At 38.8% G+C, this 20,042-nt stretch overlaps 1 protein-coding gene across 1 annotated transcript in view; it reads left to right on the top strand.

Annotated features, from left to right (window-relative positions):
* Nucleotides 1–20,042, top strand: part of MED14 (mediator complex subunit 14) — a 1,872,212-nt gene that overhangs the window by 971,372 nt on the left and 880,798 nt on the right. Inside the window, exon 11 of the mRNA XM_044071834.1 lies at nt 10,039–10,198. Within this exon, the coding sequence (XP_043927769.1) occupies nt 10,039–10,198 (160 nt within the window). The remainder of the gene's footprint in view (nt 1–10,038; nt 10,199–20,042) is intronic.

Below are 20,042 nucleotides of genomic sequence, written 5' to 3'. Positions count from 1 at the left end.
CTCACTGATTACAAACATGGTAAAAACAGATAATTTTTCCAAATTTGTACCCATAATGGAGCCTGCATACTGTTTTAGCACATAAGTTAACATTTTTAGGATTCTACTTGAGTTTATAATTAAGTAATACAAATAAAAGTTTGATAAAGTCAGACCTCCCTGTTCTTAAGGGGGAAATAATTTATGGCATGCCATCAGTGGCGACTTAAGAGCCCAAATGAACTTATTTTATGTTGGTGTAATATTTAAAACAAAAAACGTCTTGGCATTCATTGAAAGGTAGAGGTTAAACAGAAAAGAAATTTGAGCATAATGTTCATTTTTACTACAACTTTTGATAGAACAGATAGTTTTAGATTATTCCATCTTATAATATTTTTATATTAATTCAAACTAACTATATTATTTTAAAAATGTAAAGACAGGTCCTGGTTAAACAAAACCCAAGAATTTCAAGTAGGTAGTATATATTACACCATGACAGACTGCCAGAATTTTGGAGAAATAGAGTTGGTTTACTTGGAAGAGGCAGATTTGTTTAAATTCAGCTTATAGTTAGAGTAGTATGCAAATCTCATACTTATTACTTTTGGTAGGTCTGAATTTGGAGAGGTTAAAGAAAACATTAACATCTGCAAAGGTGGCTAATGGAACCATCTACAATTATTTTGTCATATCAATCTTTTTTTCCCCCTCAAAAAAAGACAAATTGGAGACTATACATTATTAAGTGGACAGATTCTAGAGTTAAACACTAAAAAGAAAAGTAATATTTGTGCACTTGTTAATGCAACAAAAGCATTTGATTGTTAGGAATTTGAACTTTTCATTTATAGTTGTGTCAACTGGATATACCCTTTTGTTAAGGCTGTTGAATCTTACACAAAAACACCTACACTTAAGATCTATAAAATTAAATCCCATCAAAAGCCATTCATTTTGATTACAAATGGGTGCAGACAGGGTTCTCTGCTCTTCCCTCATCTATTCAATATTTATATAAAACCACTCCTTAGAGCAGTTCTACATAATACATACCAGAATTCCCTAAATTCTGCAACATAACAGTAGATGTTCTAGTAGACTACTGTTGCAGTAGCCTAAGCTATTTAGGTTCTACCATCAATCACTGACCAGCTTTCAAAGCTTTAGGGCACATTCCATGTATTCTGTCAAGAGCTCCAAGGAAGAGCCATAAAAAGAAAGAGCACAAGTTTTTTTCAGAGCTTTTTTGCCCATAAAAAGGGATGCGAGAGCCCTGAATGAATAATCCTAGGAAATGACACCAACAGTCAACTTACACAGAAGGGTATATACATCTACACCATGGTGAAAAAAAAAAAGGAAAAACAAGCAAAAAAGGAGGGGACTGGATGGAGGGGCAGCAAGTGCAACAGTGATCTATTCTAACATCTTCTGTTATGGTAAGTGTACTTAAAAAAACAGTGCACAAGGTTTGCCAGAAATTTACAAAGCTTGTTCTGGACCTGGAAAAGGAACTCAATTTGTAATGCTTAGTGAACGTATGCACAGAGGACCAAGCTGCTGCCTCTAGAATACTTCGAGTCCACCCCATTCCGAAAAGCCACAAAAGAATGAAAGCCTTAGTAGAGTGAACTCTGACCCTGCCTAAAGTAATCTGTCAATTTAAGTGCAGCAAACAGTAATAATCATGATACAACCATATAGACATTGTCTTCTTTGACACTCATTGTCTTTTTTTTCCAACCATCAAAGGAAAAAAATAGCTAATCAGTCTTCGAAGGGTGGTTTGTAACACCTCTTTCTAAAGCCTTATTAAAGCTAGTTTTTCCAAAACATAATTCAGGTCCCAGGCTGGAGTGGGTGGCCTTCTGATATTAGAAGCCCCTCTGAGGGATTGTTTAATCAAAGGATGGGAGAACAGGGACTGTTCTGTATCAAAATGAGCTGAAATGGCTGAGTTATACCGGAGTGATGTCCTGAGATAAGGAAAAATTCCAGTTTCACTCTGGACAACAGATCTAAAAGTCATCTAAAAGTCAGATTGGAAAGGAGGACATCTTCCTTGAGCAGGTTTTCGTAAGTAGGTACTGCAGCAGTGATTCTACAGCTTGGATATGTACTGTTGCAGCGCACTTGCTCACACAACTGTACTTTCATATCCTTTGCACCAGGAAGAAAACGATATGCAGTTAGCATCCAAAACACTTTCCAGGTGGCTTGTCAATTGCATTATCTTTTATCGGTTGGCTATCTGCCCATTGGCAAATGCTGTAGTCACAGCCTACCCACTAGAAAAATAATTACATACAGTCCTTGCTTCAAGAATGTGTCTGATGCAGATATTTGCACTTTGAGCAGTTGGTCCTCACTGTATACCTTCAGCAAGCCTTTAGTGTTCTAAGTATACAGTGGATATAAAAAGTTAACACACCCCTGTTAAAATGCCAGGTTTTGGTGATATAAAAAATGAAGTGTGGATTTTAATAGAGAAGGAGAGACCACTATTAAGTAGCTCCGCTAGGTAGTCCAGGATAAGAGGGATGGACTGACCCCAGATTTTCTGGTGTTGGGCCTTCTGGCCTCTGTGATAATGTCTATGACCTGTTTGCTTAGCAGGGGCCCCTCGTTTGCCTTTAGAGTATTAGCCATGCTAATATTTTGAGAGTCTGCAAGTCTGGGTGCAGCACCACCACCCCCACCTGAGTTAAGAGGTCCAAGATCAGGGGAAGCTGCCTGGGAGGCTGTAAGGTCAGGCTGTGCAGTAACGGGTACCAATGTTGTCTACGCCAATCTGGAGCAATGAGGATGGCCTTTGGTCTCTCATCCCTTATTTTGATCAGTACCTTGGGAATAAGAGGCAGAGGAGGGAATGCGTACACAAAGAGGGTGTTCCAGGGGAAAATTAAGGCATCCACCTTCCACGCTAGGTGGTGATACTCCCTGGTACAGAATTTTTTTCAGCTGATGGTTGAGATGTGAAGAAAAGAGATCCACCTCCGAAGTCCCCCACGCCTGAGTGATTTGTAAAAAGATTTTTCTGTGGAGCTGCCACTCGTGGGGGTCCAGTAAGTTTCTGCTTAAGTTGTCTGCCAGGGTGTTGTTGATCCCTGGTAGGTAGTGGGCAATCAGGTGTAGTCCCCATGGAAGAGGCCGTCAGCCAGAGGTTCATGGCTAGCCTGCACAGAGGGTAAGACTGGGTCTCTCCCGGTTTGTTGATGTACCACATTACTGTGGTGTTGTCTGTTTTGATAAGGGAAAACCCTTGGCTTGAGATGGGGTTTGAAAGATGATAGAGCCTTTTGTACTGCCAACATTTCCTTCTGGTTGATGTGTAAGGGAAGGTTGTTGGACATCCCCAAGACCTTGGGGGTACCTGCCTTCAAGGTGAGCCCAACAAGCTATGTCTGAGGCGTCAGTGGTAATGGTCTGCCAGGTTGGGCGCAGGGTAAAGGAAAGACCCTTGTTCTGGGCACAGGCCGCTGCCCACCAGAGAAACTTGGCCCTTATACAGAGGATCAGAGGTAGAGAGGTCTCTAGAGGTTGAGGGTGCTGACACCAAAGGTTGTTTATGTACCACTGAAGTTCTCATGTGAAGCCTGGACAGAGGAATTAGAAGGATGCAAGATGCCATGTAACCCAAGGCTTGCAGGACCTTCCTCGCAGTGAGGTGACTTCTGGAAGCCAGCTGGGTAAAATAGAAAGGCAGGAAGCTCTGCTTTTCTGGGGACAGGAAGGCCATTTGGGATGCTGTGTCCAGCAGTGCTCCCAAGAAAATGATCTTCCTGGAGGGTTTTTGTCTTGATTTCTTCTCGTTGATGGTGTAACCTAAGGAGGTTAGGAGGGTTATGACAAAGAGGAGGTCCTTGAGGAGCTTTTCTTTGCAATCTGCCTGAACAAAGCAGTCGCCCAGATAAGGGTAAATTTGTATATTTTTCTGTCTGCAAAAGGCTATGACCAGGGCTAAGCATTTGGTGAATACCCTGGCAGCAGTAGATAAGCCAAAGGGTAATGCAGGAAACTGAAAGTGTTGTGAGCTTGCTCTGAAGCGAAGGAATTTCCTACATGATTCCCTTATGGGGTGTGGAGATAGGCATCTTTTAGATCTAGGGTAACTAACCAAGCATTGTTTTTTGTCAGCATAGGCAGCAGCTGCTGCAAAGTTAGCATTTTGAATTTGGGGACCACCAGAAAGGTTTTCAGAATGGATAGATCCAGGATGGGGCACCAAGTGCCCTCTTTTCTGGGAACAAGGAATAGACTGGAATAAAAGCCTTTGCCTGTTAGATCTGAGGGAACAGATTCTACTGCCCCTTGGGATATGACAGTTTAGACTTGTTTCAATGCCTATGCCAACTGATTTGGAGGTAAGTCTAGATACCCTCTTGGAATTTGGAGTTCGTTGAAGGAGAATTTGTATCCCTGAAAAATTATCTTTAAGACCCACTGGTCCTTTGTTACAGAAAGCCAATTTTCTTTGCAGAGGGATTGCCTTCCTTCTAGTTTTTGGTGAGTGAAAAGAGGGCACAGGGGGGAGAGGGAGTCATTGAGAGTTTTTGCCATAGAGGGATGACTTAGAACTCCCTGCCTTTGGAGTTGAAGTGGTCCACTGTTTGGTTCTCTGCTGTCCCTGGGATAGGAGTCTGGGTTGTCTGTCCCTGCAGGGCTTAAAGGAGTACCGCACCCACAGAGTCAAAAAACATGTTTAAAACATCATGGCATGATGTTTCCTACACTTTAACAGCACTCTGGGATTATTTACAGGATTTTAAATATTTTTATATGTAATTCCAGACTCTGACCACCTGGAGGCTGGCATATTGACATGGTTTGGATAAATCAGGTTGCCATCCAGTATCCCAGAAATCATTGTTTGGCTCAAAAATGTTACATCATGCAGGCCTCTGTTTGCCTAAAGTTCCTGTCATTTCATAGATGTTGCATGCGTACAAAGTACTGAGTAAAATAGAACAGTGTAAGTAACATTCCCTGCTGCTGGATGACTACTTAAAACAGAAACAGTGCATATGCCACAGAACTCACTCAAAGTGCTGTTTAACTGCTGCCTTTTTTTCTAATTTAAATGGCACTAATTTGTGAGACAATGAATTCCAGTCCATTTACTTCTCCCCTCCTCCATAACACTTAGCTTCCCTAGCTGTCAAATGTCCTGAGGGTAATTTGACCTGGTAATTCCATTGCTCAGCAGGGTGCTTGACTCATGTAATTTAATCTTTGCTCTAGCATTTCCTTTGTTAGAGGGGACATTTTTGCTGCACTATAGCCATGGCCTTACTTGACTGCAATCACATCCAGTAAGGTCTTGCACCAAGGAGCTAAAAAATAAAACATTTATACTATTAACCAGTTTAGATCTTTATTAATTTAAGTGTTAATGCATCACTTCATGCTTCCACCATGTTAAAAACTGAGATTTACATGTGCAAAGTGTGTTGGTATGCAGTGTTTGCCTTCATATGTTTTTACTCCACTGGTTGATTGGCAAAAAAAAACTTTTGCAGTGTCCCTGGATTTGTCTTTGTACATACAAACCACATTGCTATATTTTCCCCTTCCTTTTTCTTGTGTCCAGAAGTCACTTATAGCAAAGTAAATTTTTTACTGATTTTTTTTTTTAAATAAAGGGCATCAGGGTTAACTTACCTTGAATCAGATAATGGATGCCACTGCAAAGAATCACTGTTGAAATATTTGTGCATGGACAAAATCCCTTACTAAATCTATTTTCCAGCCTCCAGTTCAGTTGGTGCTATGGCTTTAATATACTGGTGTGTTTGCTCATGCCTTCCAAATATCTCCACCATTACATACCAGTTTTGCAGTGTAGTAACCACCCGACATGCCCATACACCTTTAGCCATCAATATGCAGCTACTCCTGTTCATGTGAGTATGTGAATTCATTTTCAGACTTAAGGTGTGGAAGCTGCAGTGAATTCTAGGTGCTTGTTCAGGTTTCACATGGTGCTTGCTTAGAGCTACTCTCATGTTAAGCCACTATGAATATGTTGCACTGCCACCTCTGATACCAGGGTAATGTTTTAATCTTTCTATTCCCGCACTGCACACTAGCAGTATCTGGTGCAAATACAACAGAGAAGTATGCAAGCGATACACCACCTAAGCATCATTTGCCGTGCAGAATGTACAAGTATGCATACCAAATTTCTGTGTTTTCAAACATCGGTGTTACTACACTACTACTGAATAAAATGAACAGCACTCAGGCTGGGGGAAGGACAAGGGAGCCATGACATCACAGAATGGGTGGGTCTTATTATTTTAGTTAGAATCAGATGACGGCTGTAGTGATGTCACTTTGGGGAATGGAATTGATTAAAAAAAAAAAAAAAAAAGTACCTGCACTGCCTGGCCTCGATGATTTCAGTGATTGGGCGACTCCAGCAAGCTTTATTCAAACGTGAGAGAATCATTTTGTAAGTGAAACCATCACAGTATGAGAAGGTAGGCTTCTGTTACAGAAGTAAGGGGAATTATAAAATTGTAAATGCTTTATTGTTGTTGCTTTACAGAGGACAATGTAAATAGGGAGGAAAAGGGCCGTGAAGTTGAGGAATACATTAGAGAAACCTGTTGTACTCCTTTAACAATGCGTATAATACCTAGCCAAATTTAAACATATCCACTAGGTTCCACAAACAACAAAACTGGTTGAAAAGTTTGAGTGAACATATAAAAAATACTATAAAAATTTGTTCCATGAATTAAAAACATTGATGTATAAAAAACACGTGTATAGAAAGAACATAGCAGCAGGCAATGCTAATAAACATACCCAAGCTGAAAAACCATTAGCTTTTAACTTTTGAAGTTTGAAACAATACCAAACTATGGTTTCAGACTTATTCAAAACACTATTACGTCCCCATAGTGTGCCTGTCCGGGTACAAAATAAACACTGTACCCAGTATAGTAAATGTGCTAAATAATGTTGTTAGATCTCTGCTTTAACATGGGAATGAGGGAAATACCTTCATTAAGTCCTGGTGGTCGCGTGGCGTTTAACCTCAATTGCCAGCTTCTTTGCTTTCAACAAGAAGTCTGTCATCGCCACCCCTACAGTTCGGTACCACCCGATCAATAACAAAGAAAATACATTTTTAAAGTTGGGACAACCAACACTATGATTGAATAGAGCATTGTGCATCTTTCCTTCTAATGGCCCTAAGATGTTCACCAAGCCTGTCCTTTAGTTTTCGGACAGTTTTTCCCACATAAAAGCATGGCAACTGACACACGTGGCAACATAGACCAACATCGTAGTATTACACCTACATCTCCCTGGGCATGATAAAGCATAATCATGCCCATGTATCGCCACATACGGCCCATCATTAATGTATCGACAAAATTTACATGACTCACATTTGACCATCAAAGACTTGTACCATCTATTTTTCTTATCCTCCAGGATGATTTTAATGTTTTTCCCCCTACTGAATACCACCGTGGGTTGTGCCCCCAACTTTGTCTTGGTGTATTCATTGAAACAAACTTGCCACAATTTTTTAGTTGTTTCAAAAAGGGGGGTACACAAAGGGGTTGTATTTTAAAACAAGTACGTCAAAATTACCCCTTGTGATAATACCCCCAGTTTTAATACCTGATATTAAAATAGGAGAAAAACATGTGGACCTTTTGGAAACCACTTCACGTTTTGTATTTAAAACCAATTTTAGGGGATATAACCTCTCTCTAAAAACATCCCTACTAAAGTGTACATCTCATCCAAGAAAATCTTCTCATCACTAACCAGTCTTGATAACCTCACCATTTGACTCTTAATGATGCTTTTTCTCTGATGGTGATGGTGGCAACTATTGAAATGAAGTAGGGAGTTGGAATGTGTTTTTTTCCTGCGTATGTTACTTTGTAGCCCCTTATCAGTGATCTTTGAGGTGAATGTCAAGGTAATCTATTTCGGTCTGGTGCCACGTGTAGGTGAATTTAAGTTAGGTAGTGGTATGATTTAAGTACTCTACAAATGTTTTAACCTCCTCCTCATTGCCTTTCCACAAAATAAGAACATCGTCAAGGAACCTATTGTACATCAGAATATTTTGCATAAAATTAGTGCAAAAAATATGAGATCTTTCCCAATGCAACAAAACCAAATTTGCATAAACAGGGGCACATTTGGCACCCATGGCAACACCAGCAATCTGGTGAAACAATTCACCTTCAAAGGTTAAATAGTTGTTCCTAAGAACCAATTCCATTAGTTCCACCAGTTGGTCAATCTTTTTTCTCTCTCTCCTATCACATGTGAGCAAGGATTCTCTGAACCAATTTAATCCCTCATCATGGGGAATAACTGTAAATAAATTCACCACATCAATGGTGAGAAAGGAATATTGAGTGGCACTGTTGGTATGCCTTCGCTTAGTCGAAGGAACATTTTGTTGTCAATTAAGCTGGTGTGTTCCAGGTCGTTGTTGGGATTATTTCTTTATGTATTGCTGGCATTGCTTTTATTTTTTACTTATTTGAAATTGCTTTTTCCACCCCTTCCAGGGTGCTTTTAAAATTGCTTAATACAGTATTGTGGCCACTGTACCAGACTGTCTTCTCTACCACATGGCTTCAGTGAACTGCAGTCTTCATCTGTATGATTATTTTGGAAAGTTATTTCCGCAGTGTACCCTTACACATGCAGTCTCTAGGTCTCTCCATTCTTCTGCCTTCTATAGTAACCACATCTGAAACACTTAGTTTTGAAATTTAAATAGCAAAGACCATGGACAGTTTTCACGGGATGTCAACACTCTGAGAACACTCCACTGTAATGCTGACTTCTGTTGCCATAACTGGGAGCTGTTTATTTCTATTGAATGATTACCACAACGTTCTTTTCTTCCACTCCCTCAGGCATTTCATTGACTCTGACATTGTTGTGAAACCATCCATTTTCCACTTCTTCCTTCTTTAAATTCAATTGACTACAATGTGATACTCGTCAACCTTCACCATGTTCTTCATGGAAATATGAAAGGAAGGTATTCACTGTTGTTTGGGACTGAAACCCATGACTTCCAACATTCCATGCTGGTGTTATTGCTGTTGGAGTAGCAAGTGCCTCTGCACAGCAGAAAACTCTACCTGTCTGTCAAAAGAGGCTTTTAGTCCAGCAGCAGTGCCACTAGCGTGGAATGCTGGAATTTGAATCTCAATTGAGAGCAAATGTTTTCCTTTCATATTTCCATGATATGAATAATGCCTAAGCAGAAGGCTTCTTTGCATCTGTGTATGTACATGTAGTTTGACATGTCTTTCCAAAGAAAATCACTTATTAGTCTGCTGGTTGTAAACCTTCCCAGTGAACATAAACTGATGTATTAGTACTTCTATGTTCGAATGACTGCTCTTGATATCACTGTTGAAAGTTTGGATTTCCTTGTAATGTCATGGCACTGCCATTGATACGTTAATGTGACTAAATGGGGAAGAAATATATAAAAGCTAAACATTGTCCAAGGGTGTAGTTTATATTTAACTTTTTCATGGCAATTTTTGTTTCGTTTGTTTTTATGCAAGAAGGGAGCAGAGTATTGTAAACCAGCAACAGCCCTTACTTTTTTGCATAAAACTTTGTGATGGAGTTTGTGTAATATATACAAAACGTGAACAAAGGTACATATTAAACTTCAGAAACAGTGTAGAATTGTTAACTTTCCTGCAGTAAGATTATGTAGGTTGTTACAGCATTTGTAGGTCACTGGCCTAAGATTGTGTAGGTTGTTGGAGCATTTGTAGGTCACTAGCCCAAGCTCAGAAATGTTTTACTCATTTCTCCAAAAGGGATCATGTGCAGACACTTTACTTCTGACACACAAGGTAGGCTGTAGCACAGACTAACAATTTTTGCTTTTTAACCAGATTGCAGGATACTGCAGGATGCTTCAGTTATGGACAAATGTGCACATTAATGGTCGTAATTCTAACATAGTATAGCCGATCTGTAGTGATTGTGATTACGTAACCATAATTTTGCTATTTTTTTTCTTTATTATGAAAGGTTCTGGCTTGGTCAGCAGCGTTGTAAGCAGTCAGTAAAGCATCTTCCAACAACCTGCATGGAAGCATTACATCTTGCTAATTCACTGTCGCATCCTGTTGGAAGCCTTTCTAAACACAAGTTGTTCATCCGTCTTACACGACTTCCTCAGTACTACATTGTAAGTACAATGAAGAGTGGCAGATAAAGGAAATGCTATTTGGAAGTGATTTGCATTAACACTGTCAAATATTGTGGGCATCTAACGTTTATTTTACCTTATTTCATTTGCTTTTGTTTACTACTCCTATCTTAAAATCTCATTTCTAGTGCACCACTCTTTAATTTATGGTGTTTGCAAGCCACTTACACAGATTACCTTAGAAACATTTTACTCTCTTTAGTTAGGTCACATTTGTGCAACCTCCATTCATGTAACACAGTTAGTGCTACAACTCCTTACTTTTTTATGCTTTGAATATGTGCCACAAATGGTGTTTTCCCCAAACTGTGTATGTGCATTCAGTTTTTACTAGCAGTTTAGAAATCATCTTGACTTTGGCTTTTCATTATAAAGGTGCCATATTTAGTACCGTCATAATGTAGACTTATCAAGTGTACTTTTATCAGGTAGTGAGAAGGGGATGAAACAGGAGCAACAATTTTGTCAGGGGGCCAGATCTGCCTGGCAGCAGCTGTTGTGCCAGCATGTAAACACCGCAGTGCACTGACATGGAAAAAAAAAACTTGAGGACTGCATTACTACACAGTGTCTAATAGAACTGAGACAGTGCCAAGGGCAAACGCTCTGTATGGGGGAAACCCAGGTAGAAATGTGAAAATTAAAAGTTACCACATTTGGAGCCAAGCTGTAAATCTGTCATTTAAGAAAAGTGCTTATGCTTGCATTGCAGTACATTCCTTTTATATGAATAGTTCTGTGAGCTCTCTCTAAGCTGCACATCCTTTCTTTGGAGAGGACCTAGGAGCTCCAGCATGTGAGTTAGAGTGATAAAAGAGAATAGTGTGGATAAAGCCTCCTGTTGTGCATTATGGGATAGGTAACAGTCAATTTGTTTGGTGTCCTTTTGTTTCACAGTAGAGTGGGCAATAAAATGGTTTTGACTGCAGAATCGGCATTTACTGTCAGATCTATTTCATGCTTTAGAGTCCTGTTGTTTCTCCCTGGGGATGACTTATTTATTCCTTATCTCTGACAGTTTCTTTTGTCAGACAGTACTTTGGAATATCAGGAAGCACTGGGGGTCTGTTTTAGTCCATGGCCACATGATTTCACAGTTGAAATTACTCCATATCAGTATGTTTGAGCTAAGAGCACTTCTAAAGTACCAGCTCTGCTAGTGAAACTGGACAATAAATCCCTGTTGTGTTACCCATACAGAAAGTTGCAGGTGGGACGTTCCTTCTTCTGTCAGTAGGAAAAGATTTGTCTGTGTGTGCGTGTGTGTGTCTGCACACCTTCATCTAGTATGTTTTGCTTGTGGCAGTCCAGTGTCGGGGGGAATTGAATACAATGACAGACACCCTCACGTATAGCTACATCTCCCTTTTAGTGCTTCGTCTTCAAAGGGCCACTGTTTCTGAAGGTGAGACTCTCCAGAAAACGATTTGTTGATTGTCTTACAGAATGTATTCCTGCCATAATTCTTACCCTCTGTCAGGGTGGGGAATACTATACAAGTGTTTTTCAGAGTGGATTGCATTTTCATGCATCCTTGCATTTACTGTTTTCATTCACTAGTCAAAATCCACATAAATTTGACTTTGATGGTCTGTTGCATTGAGTAACTGTTGGGGTTTGGTATCCGCAGCTCATTGCAATTCTATTTTTTCTTTTTGCCCACCTCTGCCTGCCAACCATCAGATGTTTCATTCCCCTTGTACTGGGGTAAGTGCCGGCAAAGAGGGGCATCATTTAGGCAGCCATCTTTGACTCTAACCTCATTGTGCAAATCCAGTAACATGCTCAAAGTTCTGCTTGCAGTGGGTGCCAGCGAAGGCATGTCAGTCACTTCTGCAAGTGACATAACCGCTCAAGACAGCCCTGCCCTCCTTGAAGCCAGAAATCGCATAGGGTCTTGAATATCCTTTATGGATATAGCCACAAGAACATGCACCCTGGGCATACAATTATCCACTCTTCTCCCTGTGTAGAGATGGTCAGGCAAAACTGCTTTACTCCTCTTCTCACACCAGATTTAACAGATGCTTGAGATGCTAACCAAAGTTGAGTCAGCTGGGTTGTCGTCATGGCTTTATCCTTCTAAACTAGTGGAGCTGGATAAAACTCAGTACAGTTTTTGAAATCTGTAGCTTCCATACTTAGGAGCATACACAACCCCTGACCAAAACTACATCATGTGTAGGAACAGGTATGTGTGTCAATCTACTTTCCTAAAAAGCTTTGCTGATGCTCACCCAGTTTAGACCTCATTCCTAATGTACATTATTGGAAACTTCCTATGTTGTGTACCCAGAAGGCACAGACTGTCCGTGTTCTTCTAGCTGCCAGATGACCTGAAAGGACACTGCCTGCATTGCCTGACCGAGGCACTGCACAGTAAGAACTGGCATAAGTGGCGGTGTCTCATTCTAGTCTCAGGATGGTGGCTTTGCAGATTAGCCAATATATGGATAGGCAAGAAGGTGCCATGGCGGATCTCTGGTCTTAATTGGAGTGAAGGTGACAAGGAAGAGATGTATAGATGTAACAGTCAGAGCTTTCTTTATAAAAGTCTCACTGTTGTGGTCTCTGACCCCTTACTTGCCATGTGGTCTTCCAAGGCTAATGATAAACTGTGCTCTCACGTTTCTCTGAAGAGGAGCAGGACAAGGGGCAACCACCTCTGAAGACAAGTTCCAGGGTTCCAATGCCACCCATCCCATACCCCAGCATTCTGAGCAGTTATAGCTGGGCTACTTGATTTAAGCCACCTGTCGAGACCCTAGAACTCAAGCTCAGTGACTGTTTCTTATTGTGTCAAGGAAGGATAACTGAGCAGATGAGCGCAGACAGATGTGCATTCTTCCTCCTAATGGACTCGTATGAATGCCTGCAGTATTAGGTGTGCAGTTGAAAGTGTGTTTGTATGTATGTACGTGTGCATGCACCTGTGTGGTTCTTAATCTTTTTTCTACTTCTTTTTACGTTTTATAGAATCTATCCTCAAAGGCATGGGAGTTCAGCTGTAGGATGTGTGGCTTGAGGTGGTTTGCCCATGACAACCCTGCACAAACCTCTGCACACATTTTCTCCAGCTTAGCGTATCCAGTTGCCCATTGGCAAGTGCCATGTTCTTACCCTCATTTTGCTTTTAGTTTTTACATTAAATGAAGAGTGGGAATTTCTCCTCCTTCACTTTCCCATGGGTGTAGTGATGCTAAAGTCCTTATTTTTGAGACTGATGGGGTTAGCTTTCAGATGAAAATAAATCCAATAGTGTCAATGTAGAACCAAAATACAAACCAAGGCACTAATAAGGACCACCAGAACTGCAATTCTTGTGTTTTGATTCTGCATTGGCATTGCAGTTCTGGTGGTCCTTATTAGTGCCTTGGTTTATGTCTTTCAGATGACTATTTCTTTGGAGACTCAGTCAGTTCCAGGCTTTATTATGTTTTCTGTGGAAATGTTTGGAGTAATTTTGCTTTCTCCCAGAAAAATAGTGAATCACTACTATGTGAAGAAGGTTAAGGAACCTTGAGTTATTCCTCTTTTGGAACCTGTCTTAACTCATTCAGTCTCAGAAAATGCTGCCTGCTCACTATCACCATAGGAACAACAGTGCAGCCAGAGCTCATTTTCAGAAAATCCATTTGTAATACCAAACAGAAAACAAATATTCCGAACTCTATAAGAGCTCGACTAAAAATGTAAATACGAAAGTTGTTCAGAAGACACTGACCTTTCCAACAGTGTAAATGTTGATAGTGAGTATCAAAGTCATTATTAAATATTTGGCAAGGAATGCTGGTATTGTGCATATTTTTTATACCTTTTTGGAAACGCAAAGCACAGTATTTTGGTCAATGTACCATGTAGACCTATACAATTTGTATTTAATTTGTTTGTATGATTGTCAGCTTTAAAATGATACCTTAACCATTTCTGTGTGATGCTCCTTTAGAGATTAATATAATATAACTCATAATTAAAGGATAATATCTCATCACCTATAACAGACAGAAGCTACATATCAGTGTACAAGTTTCGTGGCTGAATGTCAGCTTAATGATGCATCATTTGTGTTATCACCATGCTCCCTTACAAAGTTATGGACATAATAATGAGAAGTATTGGAAGTGTATAATTTTCATAATCCTACAAGACTAAAATTGTGATATCTGTACATGTGTACAGTACACAGACACAGTTATTTTACCATGTTGGAACTATTAATACTGTCTTCAAAATTAGGTATTACTTAGCACATTGAGATGCTCCCTTGCAAAGTTATTTACCAAAATATGAAAAAAAAAAATAATTTCCATAACCTAAGTCCTAAACAAACTTTGAAATCTGTACATGTGTGCAGTATGCAGTCACAGTTATTTTACCATGTTGGAGCTATTAATATGGTCTTCAAAATGAGGTATTACCTCATTGAGATGCTCACTTGCAAAGTTATTTACCAAAATATGAAAAAAATCATAATTTCCATAACCCAAGTCCTAAACAAACTTTGACTTCTGTATGTGTGTATTAACATAGACAGTTCTTTTGCCATGTTGGAACTATTAATACTGTCTTCAAAATGAAGTATTACCTAGCACAATTACTTGCTCCCTAGCAAAGTTATTTACCAAAATATGAAAAAAAAAATCATAATTTCCATAACCTGAGTCCTAAACAAACTGTGGTATCTGTACATTTGTACAGCATACAGACACAGTTCTTTTTCCTTGTTGTAAGGACTAACACTGTCTTCAGAAATAAGGTATCACTTGGCACAATTACATGCGCCCTAGCAAAATTATTTACCAAAATATGAAAAAAAAATATTTCCATAGCCTAACTCCTAAACAAATTGTGATGGTCTGTATAAGTATACAGCATACAAACACAGTTCTTTTATCATGTTGTAAGGATTAACACCATCTTCAAAATGAGGTATCACTTGGCACAATTACATGCTCCCTAGAAAAGTTAAAAAAATCATAATTTCTATAACCAGAGTCCTAAACAAACTGACATCTGTACATGTGCAGAGCATACAGACACAGTTCTTTTATCATGTTGTAACTGTTAATACAGTCTTCAAAATGAGGTATTACCTAGCACAATTACTTGTTCCATAGCAAAGTTATTTACCAAAATATGAAAAACAAATCATAATTTCCATAACCCAAAACCTAAACAAACTGATATCTGTACATTTGTACAGCATACAGGCACAGTTCTTTTACCATGTTGTAAGGACCGTCTTCAAAATGAGGCATTACCTAGCACAGTTACTTGCTCCCTAGCCAAGTTATGTACCAAAACATGAAAAAAAAAATCATAATTTTCATAACCTAAGTCCTAAACAAACTGCAGTATCTGTATATGTGTAGAGCATATAGGCACAGTTATTTTACCATGTTGTAAATGCTAATACAGTCTTCAAAATGAGGGATTACTTAGCACAGTTACTTGCTTCCTAGCAAAGTTATTTACCAAAATATGAAAAAATATCATAATTTTCATAACTTAAGTCCTAAACAAACTGTGATATCTGCATATGTGTACAACATACAGACACCGTTATTTTGCCAGGTTGTAAGTACTAATGCAGTCTTCAAAATGAGGAATTACTCGGCACATGCATGATTCTATATAGACAGAAACCAAATTCTGGCATATACAGTCATCAATGTGATAACGACTTTTAGTAATGTGAATAACAGAAGCAGCTATTGAGAGCTTCCCGACAAGTGATAACGACTCAGTGTTATACTGTGACTTCACATATTAATCATTACTGCAATGTTCTGCCTGCCCAGATAAAGGTGATAACTGCTGCACATAACCTGTTGAGTAGATATTCATTACATTCCTGGTGCAGGTGTAATGTAAAACAGAGTCATTAACATCTTTTAGGAAAAGACCTGAGTAATTCAATAAAAGTAGCATAATAGCTATATATTACTGAGCCACTTCTCTCACGTAAACTGTACACAAATACAAGGAGTCTGACATATTGCCCTACATACTGAGTAGATCAGTGCCAGAACCACTATAAAAGCTGTAATAAAACGTATGTAACATTTATATCACTGAGCCCTTCCTGTTACCTAAACTGTACACACCAATGGACAGAGCCAGATATATTGCCCAACAGTTTTGATTGATCCATGCCAGAATTATTTTGTTCAAGGTGAATGATACCATAATAGATGCTTACATTCCCGAAGGCAGCAGCTAATCTTTCAGTGAGAACATCCCTCTCATTAGTTTTGATTTTTTTTTCACTTGATTCATCTCTATATTTAGCACTGAATACAGTTGCTTCTTATACAACTGTCATACAGTCTACATTCAATAAAGATTTCACACATAGTTTACCATAACATTAATCCAACTTATTCCCCTTGTCTTAGCATGCATTGTTCTGAAGGATATGAAGTCTGAAACACAAATGTATATCTTTATTTTGTGACTCCATTCCTCAGATTATCCCAGTAAATTGCCCCCAGAAGCCCCCTCCCCAGCCATTCAAGTTTTCCACTACTTTGGTATTTCTCTCCAGTTATCATAGAATGAAAAACTGCAGAGGTCGCCTTGGCTCTAGTTGGAATTGGCTTGCAATGGTTTACATCATTTAAAGTGTACATACATATATACACGCGTGTGTTTGTGTATTTTTGTATACATATATGTGTAAGTATATACACATATATACATATATATATATATATATATATATATATATATATATGCACACACGCGTACACAAATTTTATGCACATTTTATATGTATATATATATATATATATATATATATATATATATGTATATGGATTCACTTTGAATCATCGAATGTTCAGAACATCGACGTTCTGATCATAGAGACCAGAACATCAATGTTCAGAACATTGAAGGTTCAAAATGAACCATAAAAACAAGAAAAAAAGAATCACAAACACTATGTTATGCAGGGGGGGCTTAGCCCCTCTGCACCCCCCCATGTGGGGGACTGTGCCCCCCAAACCCCCCTACTTTAATATTCCAACTCTGAGATTGCACTACAGTGGGTTAAGGGAAATATCCCATTTACCGCTATATGCGGTAGTGCGAAATGGGAGATTTCCCGTACCCTGTCTGCAATGCCAACACTCAGATGGCACACACACACACAACATGCATGGCAGCTTGCTGCCCTGCATACACACCCAACATTCCGCAATCTCACTTACCTAGCACTTCCACTTTAAACCTTCGATGTTCTGGTCTCGATTATCAGAACATCGATGTTCTGAACATTCGATTATTAAAAGTGAACCCATATATATATATATATATATATATATATATATATATATATATATATATATAAACTGGAGCAACTATAGTCAAACTAATACCAAAAACACGGCTCCAAATCCACAAATGCACGGCAGGCGTTGAATATTCTAAACGCAAAAAAAGAATTTATTTGTGAAACCAAATACAGCGTTTTCGCCAATCAACCTTGAATGGCTTCCTCAGAGAAACATGTTTTTTCATTTAAAATCACAAAACTATTTATGCACTGTGCTAGCAAAACGTACATACGTCACTTCCTGATCTTACAGCTATTTTGCTATAATACTTAAAGGAGTCATGACCAGTATGTACTAATTCAACAACAAGTGTCAATCGTTCCTTTGAAGGACCATTTTAAAAAAAGTACATTTTCAACTAAGCAATTTTTTAAAAATAACATTATTTCTTTTCTAAAAAAAGTCCGTTTTTTGTATATATATATACACACATCAAAGGGGAAGGAAAACCTTCAAAACCCAGACTAAACTGAAGTAAAAAAACGAACTTCTCTCTAACTAGTACCTTAAATACATATCATGCAGACATTCCTAACTTGTAAAACAATCAGCCACAATGGCTTAAAAGAGTACCTTTTAAGTTTTTAAAAAGTTACATAAATCCCATAACCTGATTCCTGTTGCTAAGGGATTTTTTTATTATTTATTAAGCATTTCCACCCACATATTCATTAATCCACTATATTCCATAGTACTCAATAAATTATGTGGTGGTCCAAACAGTATGTAAATAACTAACCAATGTGACCATCTAAGTGAAACCATGTCTTTTTTACCCCCCTAAAGGTTACACTATCTTAAATTATCAATCCGATAAAAAGTAATATAAAATTATATATATATAATAATAATATATGTAAAATAGTATATTGTGTACCAAAGATGGTAGAGCATAATCTATGGTAGGTGTACATAACCCATTCGTGTACCCACCTTTTTAGGGTAATCTTACTGTGGTTCAATGGATGTCTTAAAGTAAACAAATAATATCCAAAAGCCATTTCACTGTAAACCATACACCAATTTCATTTTCTGAGGTAACTTTTTAGTTTCAACAGACAAGAGATATTACAATTCTCATTTAAACCAGGGAAATTGAATGCATTTAATTTGATTTGCCATTCCAATTCCCTGGTTTCTAGTCTAATCGATGTAGGCCCTCCTCTACTATTCTGTGGAATGTGGTCTATAGCTGTGAAATAAAATTTGTGTCCAATATGTTGGTCAACATGCTTAGCTAGAGCATTTTCGATGTTGTGCTTTTACCGCGCATTTGCTGGTAGATCCTCTCTCTAAATTTTGGCCCAGCCACATAGCGTCGTCGGAGTAGCAAGCAGCAATGGACCTAGTTTCACAATTTATCTATGTCCATATTGTACTTTCTTCCATTGATAACGAGCTACCTGCTCACACAACTAACCAATTACACCGTCCGCGGGTGAATGTACCCTTTGTCTGGAAAGGAGTCATCGTTTGCATTGCTCAAGCAAGCTTTTAAATTCTTCCCTTCTATATACAATAAGGGGTTTTGTTCCCAACTTCTAGTAGTAATCTATTATTAGCGATAAGGACCAATTTTTTGAATGATGGAATTTATTTTCACAGTCCACCATATGCCAGATGGTTAGCAAGCACAACTGCCATCACCAGCGGCATGGAAGAGTCCGCAGTGTCCAGCCAGGAACGCAGGCCTCACTGTTCTTTCATTACGTATTTTTATCAGTGGTGACCGTAGAACTCAGGGCTCTTCTCGCCAGCCACTTCCACTGGCCGGCAACATTGATGAGTTTCTTCAAGTCTCTGTTTGATAAACATGTCAGAGATGCGCCGATTGTCACTGTTGAGCCTCAGCATGACACCTCACAGCCCTGCTGGACACTGATTAGAGCTGTGAAGATGTGTACTACTGAGGAGAGTTTCAACAGTGAATGTCAACATCTCTATGACATGTTTAAAAACAGAGACTACCCTGAAGGGCTCATCAATGAGTTGATAGTGGAAGTGAAGAATGTTTAGAGAATGGGTTCTATACACCACTGTTAAAAATTCATATTAGAGAAGACAGTGAGGTACCTGTACACGTTCCTGAAGCAGAAAACACGGACTTGCGACCCTCTCCAACTCCCATCAGTGATGAAGCAGTTAATTACTCTTGTAGCTTCATCACAACATATAGTATGGACTTTATGAAAATAAATTCCATCATTCAAAAAAATTGGTCCTTTATCGCTAATAATAGATTACTACTAGAAAAGTTAGGAACAAAACCCCTTATTGTATATAGAAAAGGGAAGAATTTAAAAGCTCTGCTTGAAAGCAATGCAAACGATGACTCCTTTACCAGACAAAAGGGTACATTCACCTGCGGACGGTGTAATTGGTGTAGTTGTGTGAAAACAGGTAGCTCATTTTTCATCAATGGAAGAAAGTACAATATTGACATAGGATAAATTGTGGAAACTAGGGGGGCCCCAAAAAAAATT

Source organism: Protopterus annectens, chromosome 5.part0 (assembly GCF_019279795.1).
Source record: "Protopterus annectens isolate FY-2018-M chromosome 5.part0, PAN1.0, whole genome shotgun sequence".
NCBI lineage: Eukaryota > Metazoa > Chordata > Ceratodontiformes > Protopteridae > Protopterus > Protopterus annectens.
Note: the sequence above shows the minus strand (reverse complement) of the source record. Positions and strands in the feature narration are given on the sequence as shown.